The 18600-nt window shown below is 43.9% G+C and overlaps 1 protein-coding gene and 1 non-coding gene across 4 annotated transcripts in view; one reads left to right on the forward strand and one right to left on the reverse strand.

The window, feature by feature from the left end:
• Window positions 1-420: 420 nt before the first annotated feature.
• Window positions 421-18600, reverse strand: part of MCCC1 (methylcrotonoyl-CoA carboxylase 1) — a 57661-nt gene continuing 39481 nt past the window's right edge. For all 3 annotated transcript variants that reach the window (XM_029067194.1, XM_029067200.1, XM_029067186.2), the window contains 5 exons: window positions 17812-17861; window positions 8645-8782; window positions 8003-8110; window positions 4140-4211; window positions 421-1554 (listed from right to left, as the gene is read on the reverse strand). In XM_029067194.1, coding sequence (XP_028923027.1) covers window positions 1432-1554; window positions 4140-4211; window positions 8003-8110; window positions 8645-8782; window positions 17812-17861 — 491 coding nt within the window. In that variant the 3' untranslated portion in view covers window positions 421-1431. The remainder of the gene's footprint in view (window positions 1555-4139; window positions 4212-8002; window positions 8111-8644; window positions 8783-17811; window positions 17862-18600) is intronic.
• Window positions 13536-13673, forward strand: LOC114816697. The gene has a single exon (XR_003764507.1). It is a non-coding gene; the product is annotated as a small nucleolar RNA SNORA7 (small nucleolar RNA).

Below are 18600 nucleotides of genomic sequence, written 5' to 3' on the forward strand. Positions count from 1 at the left end.
GACAAAATCAAGGTTGGTTTTAGAGGAAAGAAGTGAATGTGCTGGGTTGCAGTAGGAAGTCAGTGAGGTAAGACAGGAGGGGACAAGGAGTTTCTGTTTGTTTGCAGAGGTGGTGGGTAACCACTGGAGCAACCCAGAAGCTGTATGAAGGCTGCAGGCTTGGACCACGCGTAGTGGATAGATAACGGGCCCGGAAGTCAGAAGGTCGTGGGTTCTAATCCTAGCTCTGTCACTTGTCTGCAGTGTGACCATGAGCAAGTTACATCACTCCCCGTGCCTCAGTTTCCTCATCTGTAAAAAGGGAATTGAGCCTGTGAGCCCCTCGTGGGACAGGAACAGGGTCCGTATCCAGCCCCATTTGCTTGTATTCACCCCAGAGTTTAGTACAGTGCCCGGCCCACAGTAAATACTTAAACAGAATTATTTTTATGATTATTTTTAATCAGTAGCATTTATTGAGCACTTACAATATGCAGAGAATCATACTAAGATCATGTAAGACTGCAATACAGTAGAGATCCCTGCCCTCAAGGAGCTTAGAGTTTACTGAGGGAGACAGATTTTAAAATATATTACAGATAAGGGAAGTGGCAGAGTATAAGGATATGCACACAATTCTGTGGAGCGATTACCATAGCGCTTAAGTGGTACAGATTTAATTACATAGGCATCACAGAGAATAGAGTTGTAGTCATACACAAATCACTTTTAAACTACAAGTTTATAGTTGGTGCATAAAAATCTGTCATGTTTAATTCTACTTTCCTGTCTAGAAAGAAAAAAAAATTCTATATATCAAAATCATTAACCATCATTAGATATAGTCAGCCATCCTTGAAGATGTGCTTTTAATTTACCCAGTCTCATTCTTCTCCTTTAAATAGTGTACGGCAAATAAACAGAAAATTAAAGGCAGACCGTCCAAAGATAATATCCCAGATCATGAAGACAAAATGTAAATAACATTCATAGATGTAAGATAAATGACAAATTGCACGTTAAGGCAACCCAACGCTTGGGGAAGCGGTCCTATCAATCTGCTACTGAAGTGATTATTGCCATCAGGTTGAGACAAGCCCACAGCTGGCCATTCTGTAAGAGCGGACATTCCATTGGTAAAAAACTCCCGTTTCTCTTTCCTCTGACCAAATCTCTGCCCCTTATGAAGATAAAGAGCGAAAAGGGTTGGATCCAAAAAGTGGACACACATTACTTATGTGATCAGTCTTTACGAAAGTGTTTAAAACTTGGTTTCATAAGAATTGACCACATTTAGGTCATAAGTGCGCTTTTGTACATGTAACAGAATGGAAGGAGTGTAATGGGATTGACCATTATTTATGAAACTGCTGCTCATTAGAATTCCCAGAGAACCACGAAGGCACTTTCTTATTGGTAGACAGGGAAGAAATAGGTTGCTGAGTTCAATTTTTATTCCGATTTTTCTGTTTCTTCCTCCACAAACTCCACCAGCTGAGCATGCCGATTGGCCTGACAACCTTCTTTGTAGAAAACCTTCTTTATTGTGCCTTTTTTGGGAGCCTTTATGGTATGCTGCGAAGAAATAAAATCATTCAGTTGACTTAGCAGTCAATTAAATGTTAACTATCGCTGAACCCAAATAAAATAAAAATGATTTAACAAACTCTTTGTCAGGATATTATCTGTTTATTGAACCAGGGAAATTTTAGTGTTCATCTGCACATAAATTTTGTGTACTTTTGTCTTTATAATTGATCTTTGTTCAGCAGATACTACTTTATCCCTCTAAATTAAAACTTGGCAATTCTTGGTTATACTTTAAATTCTGCCGAAATACTTATTTTCACTACACGTTTTGGATAGGACACTGGTAGGGTGTCGGAAAAGGTTCTGCCGACATGTCGAGTCTGTTCAGTTACAGCAAACTGCGATACTGGAAGATCAGTGTGTGTGCACGGAACGGGTGACTATTAGGCGTAAAGTTTCCAAGAACACGACCCTTCCACCACAAAAGAACTGGGAGTACTGAAAGACCCTAGTTAGTGCTTCTAGGTAACGTGAAAACGGAGGGTTATACAAAAGCTCATCAAAAAAGATATAGCTTTCCAGAAGGAATAATGCAAAATGCATTAATAAATTCCCAAGACAACCCCCTGCAATTGACCAAAATAATAAAAATTTTAAGCAAAGGAGAACGAATATATAGTAAGTACTATTTTTTTTTAACTTACATGATTCAAGGAACATGTTACTATCCATTTATCCCTTCTATCTGCACATTATTTTTGTCTGTTTCCCACACTAGGACTGTACACTCCTCTATTGTACATGTTCAATGCTCTGTGCACAGAAGATACTCAGTAAATACTATTGCTTGATCAACTACATATCGATAGTAAATGTTTAAAGTATGTGCACATAAAAAACCACAACTGTGCTCACAGCCGACTCCAACATATTTAATTTACATCCTTCAACTTGAAGCTCCCTTGGATCCAAATACTTCAGCACATAGAACTGCAGAGACTTAAGCTTTTGAACTGTTCTCACCAACTGTTTTGAACTGTTGAACTGAGCTCACCTCCTCCAAGAGGCCTTCCCAGACTGAGCTCCCCTTTTCCCTCTGCTCCCTCTACCCCCCCTTCACCTCTCTGCAGCTAAACCCTCTTCTCCCCCCTTTCCCTCTGCTCCTCCCCCCTCCCGTCCCATTCCCTCAGCACTGTACTTGTCCGCTCAACTGTATATATCTTCATTACCCTATTTATTTTGTTAATAAGATGTACATCACCCTGATTCTATTTATTTGCTATTATTTTAATGAGATGTTCTTCCCCTTGATTCTATTTACTGCCATTGTTCTTGTCTGTCTCCCCCGATTAGACTGTAAGCCCGTCAAAGGGCAGGGACTGTCTCTATCTGTTACCGATTTGTACATTCCAAGCAGTTAGTACAGTGCTCTGCACATAGTAAGCACTCAATAAATACTATTGAAGGAATGAATGAACTGTTTGCTATTGCAGAACAGACACTGTCTCAGAGAGCTTCCTGATTATGCATCAATCATATTTATTGAGCATTTTCTGTGTGCAGAGCACTTAATAGAGTGTACAGTACAAACAGCAGCGTGGCTCAGTGGAAAGAGGCTGGGCTTGGGAGTCAGAGGTCATGGGTTCGACTCCCCGTTCCGCCACTTGTCAGCTGTGTGACTGTGGGCAAGTCACTTAACTTCTCGGTGCCTCCGTTACCTCATCTGTAAAATGGGGATTAACTGTGAGCCTCACATGGGACAACCTGATTACCCTGTATCTACCCCAGTGCTTAGAACAAGTGCTCTGCACATAGGAAGGCCTTAACAAATACCAACATTATTATTAATAATAATAGTAATTGGGGTATTTAAGTGTTTACTATGTGCCAGGCCCTGTACAAAGCGCTGGGGTGGATACAAGCGAATCGGGTTGGACACAATCCCGGTCTCACACGGGACTCATTGTCTTAATCCCTTATCTACAGATGAGGTAACTGAGGCCCAGAGAACTGAAATGACTTTCCCAAGCCCACACAGCAGACAAGTGGCAGAGCTGGGATTAGAGTACAATATAACAATTTAACATTCCCTGCCCACGACGAGCTTCCAGTCCAGAGGACAAGTTTACAGTCCGGAGAGCGAGTTTACGGTCCCGAGGATGGCTGTTTATCCCTGTTGCTTCTCTGAAAAGTGCTACTATGTTGTCTTTTTGTTATCTGCTTCGAGGTCACGGTGGCTTGTAATCTAATTCTCTGAAAAGCAGCAGCTGTGTTTGTTGGTGCAGGCACGAGTCGGTGAACTCGGAAGGGCCTGAGTCCAGTGCTCGAATCACTGTAGGGAAATATGTGATCTCTAGGGAATACTGGCATTAAAATTCAATTAGTTCAATTGTGGAAAAGACCTAAAGGAAGAGCTCAGACTGTGAACCCCGGGGCCGTCAGGGACACCGTGGTGATAACATTTTAGTAAAATGGCAAGTCCCAAGTCTGAGCAGGTCAAAAGTCTAATTTTTCTGGGAAATTTGTCTACCAACTCTCCTATATTGTTTTCTCCCAGGCACTCAGCAAAGGGTTCTGCATGCAGTAATCGCTCAAATACGACTGACTTATCCGAAGTCTTTAAATCTCACCTCCATTTTCATTGCTATCATAACCATCAGAGGGTCTCCAGGCTGAACGCTGTCCCCAGCTTTCACAAATACCTAAAACATAAAAGTTAGCAAATTAAGTACACGCAGTTCTTCTACAATTTGCATTTTCACTATATTTTATATAGGGCTCTGTCAATTTCTTTGGAGAACTTTCTAAACTGTCATCTCCCCCTAGGCTGCAAGCTCGAGTCTACCAACTCTGTTGAATTGCACTCTCCCAAGTGCTTAGTACAGTGCTCTGCGCACAGTTAAGTGCTCAGTGAACACCACTGATGGATTGCCTCTGGAATTAGGGGTTGTTCCTCTGACAGTGTGCTGTGATGTCCGAACAAAATGGCTCTGTTGGCCTAGGTATGCATACTGAGTTTTTCTCAATGCAAGTAATCTCTGTAATATTAGGAGAGCGGAATATCATTTTCAATTTCAGTATAAAGACACCATTAAAACACTGATTCCATTCCACGGTTCAGATAGCCACACGTCAATTTTTAAAGAAATGCATGGGAAAGGTTGGCAAATATCTGCCAGCACAAAACTGTCCTATCTGCCAAGTAAGAAAAAAAGAAAGAACTACTTTGCTTACAAAGCCCTCATTTCCTTTTCTACCACTCCCTTCTGCGTCACCCTTGGACTTGGATTAGCAGCCTTTATTCACCCCACCCTCAGCCCCACAGCACTTAGGTACATATCCATAATTTATTTATAATAATAACTGTGGTATTTGTTAGCACTGCAAACACTGTTCTAAGCACTGGGGTAGCCCGGTCTCTAGACTGAAAACCTGGTGTGGGCAGGGATTGTCTCCCTTTATTGCTGAATTGTACTTTTCTAGCGCTTAGTTATTATGTTGGTATTTGTTAAGCGCTTACTATGTGCAGAGCACTGTTCTAAGCGCTGGGGGAGATACAGGGTAATCAGGTTGTCCCACGTGAGACTCACAGTTAATCCCCATTTTACAGATGAGGTAACTGAGGCACAGAGAAGTTAAATGACTTGCCCACAGTCACACAGCTAAGTGGCAGAGCCGGGAGTCGAACCCATGACCTCTGACTCTGAAGCCCAGGCTCTTTCCACTGAGCCACGCTGCTTAGTTCAGTACTCTGCACACAGTGAGCACTCAATAAATACAACTGAATGAATGAATACAAGGTAATCCGGTTCCACACAGTCCCTGTCCCACATGAGGCTCACAGTCTTAATCCCCATTTTACAGATGAAGTAACTGAGGTCCAGAGAAATGAAGTGACTTGACCAAGGTCACACAGACGTGGCAGAGCCGGGATTAGAATTCATGTCCTCTAATACCAATAATAATTATGGTATTTGTTAAGCGCTTACTATGTGCCAGGCACCCAACTGAGCGCTGGGTAGAGAAAAACAAATTGGGATGGACACAGTCCCTGTCCCACATGGGGCTCAGAGTCTCAATCCCATTTTACAGATGAGGTAACTGAGGCCCAGAGAAGTGAAATGACTTGCCCAAGGTTACACAGCAGAGAAATGGAAGAGTTGGGATTAGAACCCATGTCCATCTGACTCCCAAGCCTGTGCCCTTTCCACTGGACCACGCTGCTTCCTTATATTCATGTCCATCTCCTTGTCTACACTGTAAACTCGTTGTGGGCAGGGAATGAGTCTACCAACTCGTTTACAGTGTACTCTCTCGAGTGCTCAGTACAGCGCTCTGTACGCAGTAAGCACTCAGTTAATACCACTGATTGCTCAAATTAACTATATTGGCTATATTAGCCATATACTAATATAATAATATAATGAATCCACCTTCTTCCCAGGTTGACACTGGCCACCTCATCCCGGCCCCACAGCACTTATGTATATATCTGTAACTTTAGTTGATGTCCGTCTCCCCCCGTTAGACTGGAAGCCATTGTGGGAAGGGAATGTCACTGTTTATTGTAATTGTGCTTTCCAGAGCGCTTAGCACAGTGCTCTGCACACAGTAAGTGTTCAATAAATAAGGTGGAATGAATGACTGAACCCGAAGTATCTGTACCAGTTCACTCACTGGTGACAAGTGGGCATCTTAGCAAAATACGCCTGTGCGTCTACACACAAATAATTATAATACTAAATAATTATGGTATTTGTTAAGCGCTTACTATGTGCCAGACCACCATTCTATACGCTGAGGTAGATATAAGATAATAGGGTTGGACACAGTCCCTGTCTCACATAGGGCTCAAGTCTTAAACCCCATTTTACAGATGAGAGAACCGAAACACAGAGAAGCAAGTGAAAGGCCCACGATCACTCAGCAGACAAGTGGGGGAGCCGGAATTAGAACTCATGACCTTCTGATTCCCAGACCCGTGCTAAGCCACGCAAACATAAAATAGTCCCATTGTTTAATTCTTTTTTGTACCCTATTAAAGTTAAACTTGTGTAATATAAAAGCAACCCAGGAAGAGCCCAGGAAAGAAAAAGGGAAAAAAAAGGAGGGAAGGGAAACGGTTACATAGGATTGCTAATAGCCCCAGTCATTCCTCTCACTTCCACTTCCCCACTTCTTTAAGACCGGTGATCTGTAACACAGGGGGGCTAGCTACCTGCACCTCTGGGAGCAGGTACTGGGAACTGTATATATTTTCATTACCCTATTTATTTTGTTAATGAAATGTACATCGCCTTGATTCTATTGATTTGCTATTGTTTTAATGAGATGTTCATCCCCTTGATTCTATTTATTGCTATCGTTCTTGTCTGTCCGTCTCCCCCGATTAGACCGTAAGCCCGTCAGAGGGCAGGGACTGTCTCTATCTGTAACCGATTTGTCCATTCCAAGCACTTAGTACAGTGCTCTGCACATAGTAAGCGCTCAATAAATACTATTGAATGAATGAATGGGAGCAGAAACAGTTCTGTACGGTAAATATAGGGAGCAAAACAAAGATGCGGTGTGGCCTAGTTGAAGAAGCGTAAGCCTGGGAGTCAGGGGACCTGAGTTCTAATACCCCACTTGCCTGTGGCGTGACCTTGGGCAAATCACTTAATAATAATGTTGGTATTTGTTATGCGGTTACTATGTGCCGAGCACTGTTCTAAGCGCTGGGGTAGTTACAAGGTAGTCAGTGTGTCCCACGTGGGGCTCACAGTCTTAATCCCCATTTTACAGATGAGGTAACTGAGGCACAGAGAAGTGAAGTGACTTGCCCAAAGTCACACAGCTGACAGGTGGCAGAGCCAGGATTAGAACCCATGACCTCTGACTGCTAAGCCCGGGCTCTTTCCACTGAGCCACACGGCTTCTCAACTTAACTTCTCTGTGCCTCCGTTTCCTCAACTGTAAAAATGAGGATTCAATACCTGTTCTCCCTCCTACTTAGACCCTGAGCCCCATGTGGGCCAGGGATTGTGTTTGACTCATTTAACCTGTACCTACCCCAGTGCTGGAAACAGTGCTCGACACACAGTGAGCATGTAAAAAAAATCCCATTTAAAAAAAATCATATAGAGGTCAACAATAGATACAATAATATACTATTTCTCATCACAAATCCTGAAATACTGTATTATTTCTCATCGTGAACACTGGAGGTTTTGTCAGAAATACTTATTTTCAAATAGAAGATATGTGGCAGTGAAAAATCAATATTCCTGGATAATGCCTACTGTTTATTGTTCCTACTATGCCTATATTAAAAAAGAAAGTTGGGCCTATTTTCCACCCTGTGGAAATCAAAAATGATCAAAAATACTATATTCAGTATGTTTTCCTTTCCCAGTAAAAATACATCTTCAGCCACAGAATAAGTTGGGTAAGAGTCACAGATGAACAAATAAGCTTTCTGAGTGAGCGGTCTTTCCCAATCCAGTTACGTTACCTTTTCGATCGTCCCTGTCATCGGTGCAATGGCCCCACCTTGAGCTGCTGAAGTGCTCACTCCAGAAAGGTATTTCGGTACTGGGATGCCAACCTCGGCACTGCCCTTCTAAGGAGGAGAAACGAACAGCAAAATGGAGTCAGTTCAAGGTTCCCGTCGATATTCCAATTAACGTAATTCCACTATTCCTGTTAAACCCATTCATATAACCACTACTGTTCATTTCTAATTTCTACTAGCAAAACAATTCAGGCAACTCAGAGGAAAAAAGAAACAACTTTTATAGGATATCTAGCCAAGGCACTGAGAGAAGATGAATTTATCACTTCTCACGTGTGTCCCTTTAATCACCAAGGAGAAGTCCTTGGGGTGAGAGAATATAAACTGCCCAGAACCAGGTTTAGAAGAGGAATCTGAAGTAGGATAGGAAGCTACAGTAGAAGAATAGCAGATAGTAATGACTTCCCGTTTCCTGGTAGGAAGTGTAATATCTCTTGCTGAATGATTAAATCGGTGAGTAGAAAATTACGGTCAGTTGACAAAGTTGAAGTGCACATAAGATCACATACTAAACCAAAAGAGACAGACATTTTTTTCTCTCCACTCCAGCAGTGATTTTTACAAAAGAAGAAATAAGATTACCATTGAAAAGAGATAGATGGTGTTTTCCGTGATGATGAATTTAGATTTACAAGTAATTCCATTTACAGAACATTTCAGATAAGTACAATCTTTCTCATTATAAAGATCTCCATGAACATGAAACGTTTTGTCTTCGATCTGAAATACAGCAAGACACGCATAAAATACCTAATAAATAAACTTGAATAAATAACAATAGTATATATGTAAAGGTATGGATAACTGGTAATTTTTTTTTTTAACTGAAATAAACTATCTGCTTAAAGATGGTTCAACTGATCCCAATAGATTTTTAAAGGTTATACCGAAACGTTTAACTCTTGAATATTTTGGAAAATATAAATAATCAGGTACCTCAGATGGTGTGGGTGGGAGAAAGGTAATTTAATACACAATTCAGGCATTTCCAACCCTTTGGCTACACCATTTAGTACAGCTGAATTTGAGCACCCTTCAAAATACCGGAAAATCAAACTATTATTCTGCATTCCTGTCTTCTGGTGTAAATGATGACTTCGCTATACTTTTTCTCAATTTTCCCAAGTGAAGACTACAAAAAGACTAGACAACTGTGAGGCTTATAGATTGTGAATCCCGCCCAGGACATGGTTCTTGTCTAAGCCTCATTTTCTAGAGCTTAATACAGTGCTCTGCCTGCAATAAGCACTTACTACCATGACTAGTAAAAGGATTATTAAAGTACAAAGCTAAAAAGTACACAGTGAACCCAACCTCTTTTTTATGGTATTTGTTAAGCACTTAATATGTGCTAGGAACTGTACTAAGCGCTCGTGTGTGTAGATACAACCTAATTAGGCTGGACACAGTCCATGTCCCCCATGGGGCTCACAGTATTAATCTCCATTTTACAGATGAGGTAACTGAGGTCCAGAGAAATTAAGTGACTTGCCCAAGGTCACACAGCTTACAAGGGGTGGAGTTGGGATCAGAACCCACATCCTTCTGACTTCCAGGCCTGTCTTCTAACCACTAGGCCATGCTGCTTGATTTTGTGCGTGCGTGTGTGTGTGTTGGGGGGGAGATGGGAACGGAAGGATTGGGGGGATAGGATGGGTTATTGTGGTGTTCCTTGTAGGTTTCATCAGAAGGGAAGAATGCACATACCTTATAAGCTAAAAATATGAGATACATACATATTCATGTCCAAAACAGAGCTCCTTATCTTCCCTCCCAAACCCTGTCCTCTCCCGAACTTTCCCGTCACTGTAGATGGCACAATCATCCTTCCCGTCTCACAAGCCAGTAACCTTGGCATCATCCTTGACGCCGCTCTCTCATTCAACCCACATAGCCAATCTGTCACCAAATCCTGTCAGTCTCACTTTCACGACATCACTAAAATCCGCCCTTTCCTCTCCAATCCAAACCACCACCACGTTAGTAAAATCACTCGGCCTATCCCACTTAGATTACTGCATCAGCCTCCTTGCTGGCCTCCCAACCTCCTACCTCTCCCCATCCAGTCCATACTTCTCTCCGCTGCCGGGATTATCTTTCTCCAGAAATGTTCAGGACAGGTCACCCCCTCCTCCTCAAAAAGTGGTTGCCCATCCGCCTCCATAACAAACAAAAACTCCTCACCATTGGCTTTGAAGCTATCACCTTGTCCCCTCCTACCTCACCTCCCTTCTCTCCTTCTACAACCCGGCCCGCACACTCCGCTCCTCTGGTGCTGATCTTCTCACTGTGCCTCCATCTCGCCTGGCCCATGTCCTACCTCTGGCCTGGAACCCCCTCCCTCCTCAAATCCACCAGAAAATTAAATTACTCTCCCCCCACCTTCAAAGCATTCCTGAAGGCACATCTCCTCCAAGAGGTCTTCCCAGACTAAACTCCACTTTTCCTCATCTTCTACTCCATTCTGTGTTGCCCTGACTCACTCCCTTTGCTCTTCCCCCTTCGCCCAGACCCACAGCACTTATGTGTAGATCTGTCATTTTATTTATATTGATATCCGTCTCTCCCCCTCTAGAATCTGAGCTCACTGTCAGCAGGGATCGTCTCTATTCCTGTACTGTACTTTCCCAAGTGCTTCAGTACAGTGCTCTGCACACAGTAAGCACTCAATAAATACGATTGAATTTTTTTTTTCCTCAGCCTATGGATGGGAGCATTCTCTTTAAACAGCAGTGTACGTACATTTATAGGCATAAAAATGCAATGGAAGGTTGTGTGTGCCAAGGGATGAGGAGGTGGAAAAATGCTGAGGTGATAGTTGGGAGGATGTAATAAGGGGATACAAATTACTACTTGGGAAAAACCTTTTGGAGGAAGGCTTTGAGATAGAAAATGCTGCGGTTTGGCAGTTTGAAGCGGGAGAGAGTTCCAGGCAGGAGGAACAGCGGGAGCCATTGGTCAGGATTTGTCTAATTATGGTACTTGTTATGTGCTGTGTGCCAAGCACTGTTCTAAGCACTGGGGTAGATACAAGTTAAATCAGGTTGGACATAGTCCCTGTCCCTCATGGGGCTCACACTCTTAGAGAAGCAGCATGATTTAGTGGATAGAGCACGGGCCTGGGAGTCAGAAGGTCATGGGTTCTAATTCCAGCTCCACCACTTGTCTGCTTTGTGACCTTGGGCAAGTCACTTCACTTCTCTGGGCCTCAGTTACCTCAGCTGTAAAATGGGGATTTAGAGAATGAGCCCCATGTGGGACAGGGACTGTGTCCAACACGATTTGCTTGTATCCACCCCAGCGCTTAGAACAACACCTGGCACAGAGTAAGCACTTAAATACCACAATAATAATAACAATACTGACTATTGTTATTATTGAATCCCAATTTTCCAGATGAGGTAACTGAGGTACAGAGAAGTTCAGTGACTTGCCCAAGGTCACACGGCAGACACGTGGCGGAGCCGGCATTAGAACCCGGCTTCTTCTGACTCCCAGGCTTGTGCTCTATCCACTCAGCCATGGGAACATGTCTTTCAACTCTGTTATAGTAAACTCTCCCAAGTGCTCAGAACCACGCTCTGCACACAGTGAGCACTCATTAAGTCAATGAGTACAATTTATTGATTGATTGACTGGATTAGGTTTCGAGGGTCGGAGAGACGTGAGCAGACCAACAGCTTAGAAGGGTGACCAAGGGTGCCTTACTGAAGGCACATCTCCTCCAAGGCTAAGCCCCACTCTCCTCATCTCCCACTCATTCATTCATTCAATCGTATTTATTGAGTGCTTACTGTGTGCAGAGCACTGTGTGTGAGCACTGTGCAGAGCCCGGGAAGCAGCGTTGCTCAGTGGAAAGAGCCTGGGCTTCGGAGTCAGGGGTCATGGGTTCGACTCCCGGCTCTGCCACTTGGCAGCTGTGTGACTGTGGGCAAGTCACTTCACTTCTCTGGGCCTCAGTTCCCTCATCTGTAAAATGGGGATTAACTGTGAGCCCCACGTGGGACGACCTGATGACCCTGTATCTACCCCAGCGCTTGGAACAGTGCTCTGCACAAAGTAAGCGCCTAACAAATACCAACATTATTATTACTAAGTGCTTGGAAAGTTCAATTCAGCAATAAAAAGAGACAATCCCTGCCCACACCAGCTTACGGTCTAGAAGTGGGGAGACAGACATCAAAACAAATGAACAGGCATCAATATAAATAGAATCATAGATATATACACATCAAAACAAGTAAACAGGCATTAATATAAATAGAATTATAGAGAGGTACATATATACACAAGTGCTGGGGGCAGGGGGTAGAGCAAAGGGAGCGAGTCGGGGCAACGGAAAGGGGAGGGGGAGCTGAGGAAAAGGGGGGGCTTAGTGTGGGAAGGCCTCTTGGACATCCGCCTTCAGAAGGGCTTTGAAGGGGGAAGTGTGGTTGTTTGGTGGATTTGAGGACAGAGGACATTCCAGGCCAGAGGTAGGACGTGGGCCAGGTGAGAAGAGGTGAAGTGGGAAGGTTAGCGGCATCAGAGGAGCATATAGTGTTGCAGGCTGGGCTGTAGAAGGAGAGAATGGAGGTGAGGTAGGAGGGGGCAAGGTGATGGAGAGCTTTGAAACCAAGAGCGAGGAGCTTTTGCTCGATATGGAGGTTGACAGGCAACCGCTGGAGATTTTTCAGGAGGGGGGTGATTAGGATATCTGTAGAAAGATAATCCGGGCAGCAGAATGAAGTATGGACTGAAGCAGGGAAAGACATGAGGTTGGGAGGTCAGAAAGGAGGTTGATGCAGTAATCCAGTGATTATACTAACGTGGAAGCCGTTTGGATCCCACTCTTTCTGCGTCGCCCTGATTTGCTCCCTTTGCTCTCCCCCCGACCCCAGCCTCGAAGCACTCATGTACAGATCTGTAATTTTATTTATCTGAATTGATGCCTGTCTCTCCCTCCTAGGCTGTGAACCTGTGGTGGGCAGTGACTGTCTCTCTTTATTTGCTGTATTGTACTTTTCAAGGACTTAGCACAGTGCTCTGCACACAGTAAGTGCTCAATAAATATGAATGAATGAATGGAGGAGACGCTGGAGGTGGGGAGACCAAGGAAAAGACTAATAGTTTAGAGTTTGTCCAGGATTTGACAAGCACCTGCAACAAACATGAGAAGCCCATCATTGGGCAGGGATTGTCTCTCTCTGTTGCCAAACTGTACATTCCAAGTGCTTAGTACAGTGCTCTGCCCATAGTAAGCGCTCAATAAATACTACTGAATGACTAGTGGCTAGAGCATGGACTTGGGAGTCAGAAGGACCTGGGTTCTAATTCCTGCTCTGCCACTTGTCGGCTGTGTGGCTCTGGGTAAATCTTTTAAATTCTCTGGGCCTCGGTTACCTCATCTGTAAAACAGGGATTAAAACTGTGAGATGTGGTGGGATATGGACTGTGTCCAGTCTGATTAGCCTTTACTTACTCCAGCGCTTTTCCCCTCGCAGAGCCACACCTGGAGAGTTTCCAGTCCTCTACCAGTCTCGTCTACAGGAGGGAGAATCAAGCAGGGGCCTATCCATTCCATTTCTAGCTTGGGCAGCGGCTAGCAAGTGGAAGGTAATCTGCTACAAGTCAAAACTCACCTGTGCTGGGCAGCAGTGGCCTGGGACACAGTCGAGGGCGGAGATTCGAGTTTACTGCGCGGAAGGAGGGAATGTTAAACCACTTCCATACTTTTACCAAGAAAACTCTACGGCTCCACTACCAGAATGATTGCACATGGTGGTGGGGCGTTCTGGGAGAGATGTGTCCATTGCGTCGTTAGAGGCTAGAGACGACTCGATGGCATAAGACAAGACCCCGGTGCTTAGGACAGTGCCTTGTACATAGCAAGTTCTTAACAAACACCATTAAAAAAAATAGTTTAGCTGGGACTTGACCAAGGACCAGGGAGACAATGGTTTAGATGGAGGGGGGGATTTGGGAAAAGGGGAAGAAAAACTGGCAGGGTATGAGAGCCGAAAGGGTGGGAGGAGGGGTCAAAGAGAATCCCAAGGCTACTGGCTTCAGATAGAGGGAGAAGAGTTGTGTTGCAAGTGGGAGGGGGATGTTTGTCTTGTCTTATGCCATCAAGTCGTCTCCGACCCATAGCGACACCATGGACGTATCTCTCCCCGAACGCCCCCACCACCATCTGCAGTCGTTCTGGTAGGGGAGCCATAGAGTTTTCTTGGTAAAAATGTGGAAGCGATTTACCATCGCCTCCTTCCGCACAGTCAACTTGAGTCTCCACCCTCGACTCTCTCCCCTGCCGCTGCTGCCCAGCACAGATGAGTTTTGACTTGTAGCAGATGGCCTTCTACACGTTACCCACTAGCCACGCTAGGAATGGAAGAGACAGGCATCTGCTGGACTCTCCCTTCCGTAGACGAGACTGGTAGAGTACTGGAAACTCTCCAGGTGTGATCCTGAGAGGGGATGGGGATGTTAGGCGGAGGTGAAATCTGACAATGACTCCCGCCCTCTTTAAAGCCTTATGGTAGGCACATCTCCTCTAAGAGACCCCATTAGCCCCCCTTTTCCTCTTTTCACACTCCCTTCTGCGTCACCCTGACTTGCTCCCCTTGTTCTTCCCCCCTCCCAGCCCCACAGCAGTGATGTATTTATCTGGCATTTATTTATTAATATTAATGTCTGACCCCCAAACTAGACTGCAAGCTCGTTGTGGGCAGGGCATTTGTTTATTGTTGTACTGTACTCTCTCACATACTTAGTACAGTGCTCTGCTCAGAGTACGCACTCAATAAATACGATTGGATGAATGAGAGTATTTAGGTGGGAAGATGAGTTTGGTTTTCAACACATTGTGCTTAAGGAGTCAGGGGGACATTTGTGTGGCAGAGAAACAGGTGTTAGCAGAAGATTTTGTTTACTCCTCAAAAGCTAAAGAGGGTGTTGGTAGAAGCCCTTAGGAGCTCATACCTGATAATACAGCCAAAAGGATCCCTGTTACCACGTTGTTTTAGTAGCATCTATTCTAAAAGAAACAGACTGCCAAAAGAAAATCTAAAAGACCAATTTAAGAGAATATATCTTGACTGAATCTTGATATCTTGATTCTATTTACTGCTATTGTTTTTGTCTGTCTCCCCGATTAGACCGTAAGCCCGTCAAAGGGCAGGGACTGTCTCTATCTGTTACCCATTTGTACATTCCAAGCGCTTAGTACAGTGCTCTGCACATAGTAAGCGCTCAATAAATACTATTGACTGAATACATGGTACGTGAGTAACTCTTGGGCTTCTGAAATTGCTTAACCATCCTTTCTACAGAGTTTCTCTGAGGTTAACGAGTGTGAAGATACTCTGAACAGTATAGGACTATATTTTTCTACTCTGTGATATGGTGAATGTCCTGGGCTTACCACTGTTCTTTTCCTAGTATAGGCCCAACGCTTTCAGTTCTCCTAGGAAAAGTAGAGAGAGGATCAGAGCAGAACTTAAAACAAGAGCAGGAAATGTCTTCTGGGTTCAATTACGTACACAAAAGCGCCCTGGTTTACATGGACAACCCCAAGTCAGTGTATTTGTAAGCTGAGAGGTCGATTTAAATCCTTCCATGTCAAGTTCTCATATTTTCAGTTCTATCTAAAGGAAATTGGAGACTGACCTAAATTTTCTCAAGCCATGAGAGCTGAGGTCAAAGAAAAAATGACATATTTAACGGATTTTTGTTTGTTTTCTCACTTGGCTTTTTTCCTTACTCACAGAGGATTAACTTGGCTCTTCTAACTTCCTTTTCCACTTCAAGTCACATTATCTCAGAGTAGAAATCCTTTAGCTGTTCCATTACACTGAATGAGGTGAAATGAAAGGACACATTAACATGACTTTGATTCTTTCCCATTTTAAAGTGTGTATAAAATCTGGTTCGTGGGATTCTGTGGGGCAAATCGGTTGCACACTCCAGCCTTGCGATGAATTTCACAATCTGACAGCTGAACCAACACAGCCTTCAAATATAAGGAAGAACCAGGCTCCACATTGTTCATTGTTCCTTAGCCATTCTTGATTAAAGATGAAACTATAAATGAGAACTCTCTTATCTGGTCTTCTCCGGAACAGCGTGCTTTCTTGGGGGGGGGGGGGGGGGGGGGAAATTCAATAGGAGGCTCTGTTTTAGCTACAATTAACATTCTGGGCAAGACTGACGCTCACTGTCTGATGCTAACAGCATCATCTCTACTCACTGAACAATCTCCAACCTCACCAACACTGAAATTCCACGTAGTGACCACAACCTCCTGACCTGCGTTCTCTCCCATAACCATCTCCCTGTTAATCCGTCCTGCTTCCCCATCGAGACCGCCAACCTTTAGACCCCCTCTAATTTCCTGGAACTCCCTCCTTCCTCAAATCCCACAGTTGGTCTCCCCCGACCAAAAGCCTTAAGGCACATCTCCTCCAAGAAGCCTTCCCAGACTAAGCCTCCCCTTTCCTCATCTCTCACTCCCTTTGACGTCACCCCGACGTACTCCCTTTGATCTTCCCCCGTCCCAGCCCCACAGCACTTATGTACATATCTTTGTATTGATGTCTGTCTCCCCCCTTCTAGACTGTAAACTCGTGGGCAGGGAATGTGTCTGTTCATTGTTGTACTGTGCTCTCCCAAGCACTTAGTACAGTAAGTGCTCAATAAATATGACTGAATTAATGAACTCAACTTCCTTGCTCCCCTGTCCTTCTTCAGACCTTGCAACACGAACCCACAGCCACGGGTCACCTCTGCAATTCGCTTCCACCGCTCCTGTGTGGAACGCTGTGGAAATCCAGACACCAGACCAACCTCATCCACCTCATATCCATCCTCGCCTGCTTTCATTCTGCCTCTCACCTGCCTGGCATCAATACTTCTCCATCCTCACTGACTCCCAGGCTCACTGCATGTGACAGCTGTTTCAGACTCTTAATTCTCTTTTCAAACCCCTTGTCCCTCAGTCCTCTTCATCTCTTGATCCTGATGACCTCACCACATACTCTGTTGGTAAAATTGAAATCATTATGTGAGATCACCCTAAAATCTCTCCTGTTCCGCTGCAGTTCCTCTCTCCTCCCGCCCCTTCTTCGACTCTCCCATCTTTCCCGGTGGTATCTCAAGAGGTGATCTTCCTCCTCCTCTCCAATTCCACCCTCTCCACCTGCCCCTGTGACCCCAACCCTTCACACCTGATCACAGAGACTGTGTCTAATCTGACTGTATTTAGTCTAGGGCCTAGCACAGAATAGGTGCTTAAAAATACAAGAATTATAACACTAACAGATCCAATTTTCCAAGACTCAGACCAACCTCTTGCCCTTACTGATCAAATCTCTTCCTGTCCTTTCCCATTTATAATAGATAAATATATACACACATATATATGTGTAGCAGTTTAACTTTCAGAAAGGAATGCTCTTCTTGCAGAGCAGAAAACCATAAGCTATCATATGCTTACCTCCTTTCATTTCCTCAGCATGTGATTTGATTACATTACCAGAATATTTGATTTCATTGAATTTTAATTCAGAAAAAATTATTAAAAGAGTAAATGTAAAAAAAATGACATTATGCCAAAGATAATTAACAAAATTTTCCTAGAATGTCAACTTATGACTTAGTTATAACTGATGACGTCAAGATACTTGAGACTGACAGAGGTGCGGTAAAAGAAGATGGTATGAAAGAAACCAAATTCATTTTGAATAATTTGACAAACCTAGTTTGGGACTTACCTGCATGCTATAGGATCCATCTCGGTTGTAATTTACAACTACGACCACATCTGTTAAAAAATAGGTATTCGCTTAGAGAAAATTTTTAGGAGAAATTTACAGCTGCGAAAGAGAGTTAGAGAGAGCTATTTTTCCAAGAAAATAAACTTTCCTGCCTGCCGACTGTGAGAAGTCTAAACCGATCAAGGTAAAGTTTCCTTTACATTTCTGAGTTTCTAATGGAGGTTCATTCATTCCATCGTATTTAATAATGTTGGTATTTGTTAAGCGCTTACTATGTGCGGAGCACTGTTCTAAGCGCTGGGGTAGACACAGGGGAATCAGGTTGTCCCACGTGGGGCTCACAATCTTAATCCCCATTTTACAGATGAGGGAACTGAGGCACAGAGAAGTTAAGTGACTTGCCCACAGTCACACAGCCGACAAGTGGCAGAGCTGGGATTCGAACTCATGAGCCCTGACTCCAAAGCCCGTGCTCTTTCCACTGAGCCACGCTGTGATTTATTGAGCCTTTACTGTGTGCAGAACAGTCAGCGCTTGGGAGAGTACAACACCACAGTAAATAGACACATTCTCTTCCCACAACGCGTATACGGTCTAGAGATACGTGAGGGTCTTTCCCTTTACTATGATACCCTGAACCACAGAGTCTTTCTGGATTATTTTTGAATGAAAGAAAACACATTTCATGAAAGATAACACAAATGGAAAGAGCTGTACTGAATCCATTTTTTTTTTTTTTTAGTGAAGGTAATCAGGGACTGGACGCTCTAAGTTTCTCCACCAACT

This window comes from Ornithorhynchus anatinus, chromosome 1 (genome assembly GCF_004115215.2).
Source record: "Ornithorhynchus anatinus isolate Pmale09 chromosome 1, mOrnAna1.pri.v4, whole genome shotgun sequence".
In the NCBI taxonomy this organism is placed as follows: Eukaryota; Metazoa; Chordata; class Mammalia; order Monotremata; family Ornithorhynchidae; genus Ornithorhynchus; species Ornithorhynchus anatinus.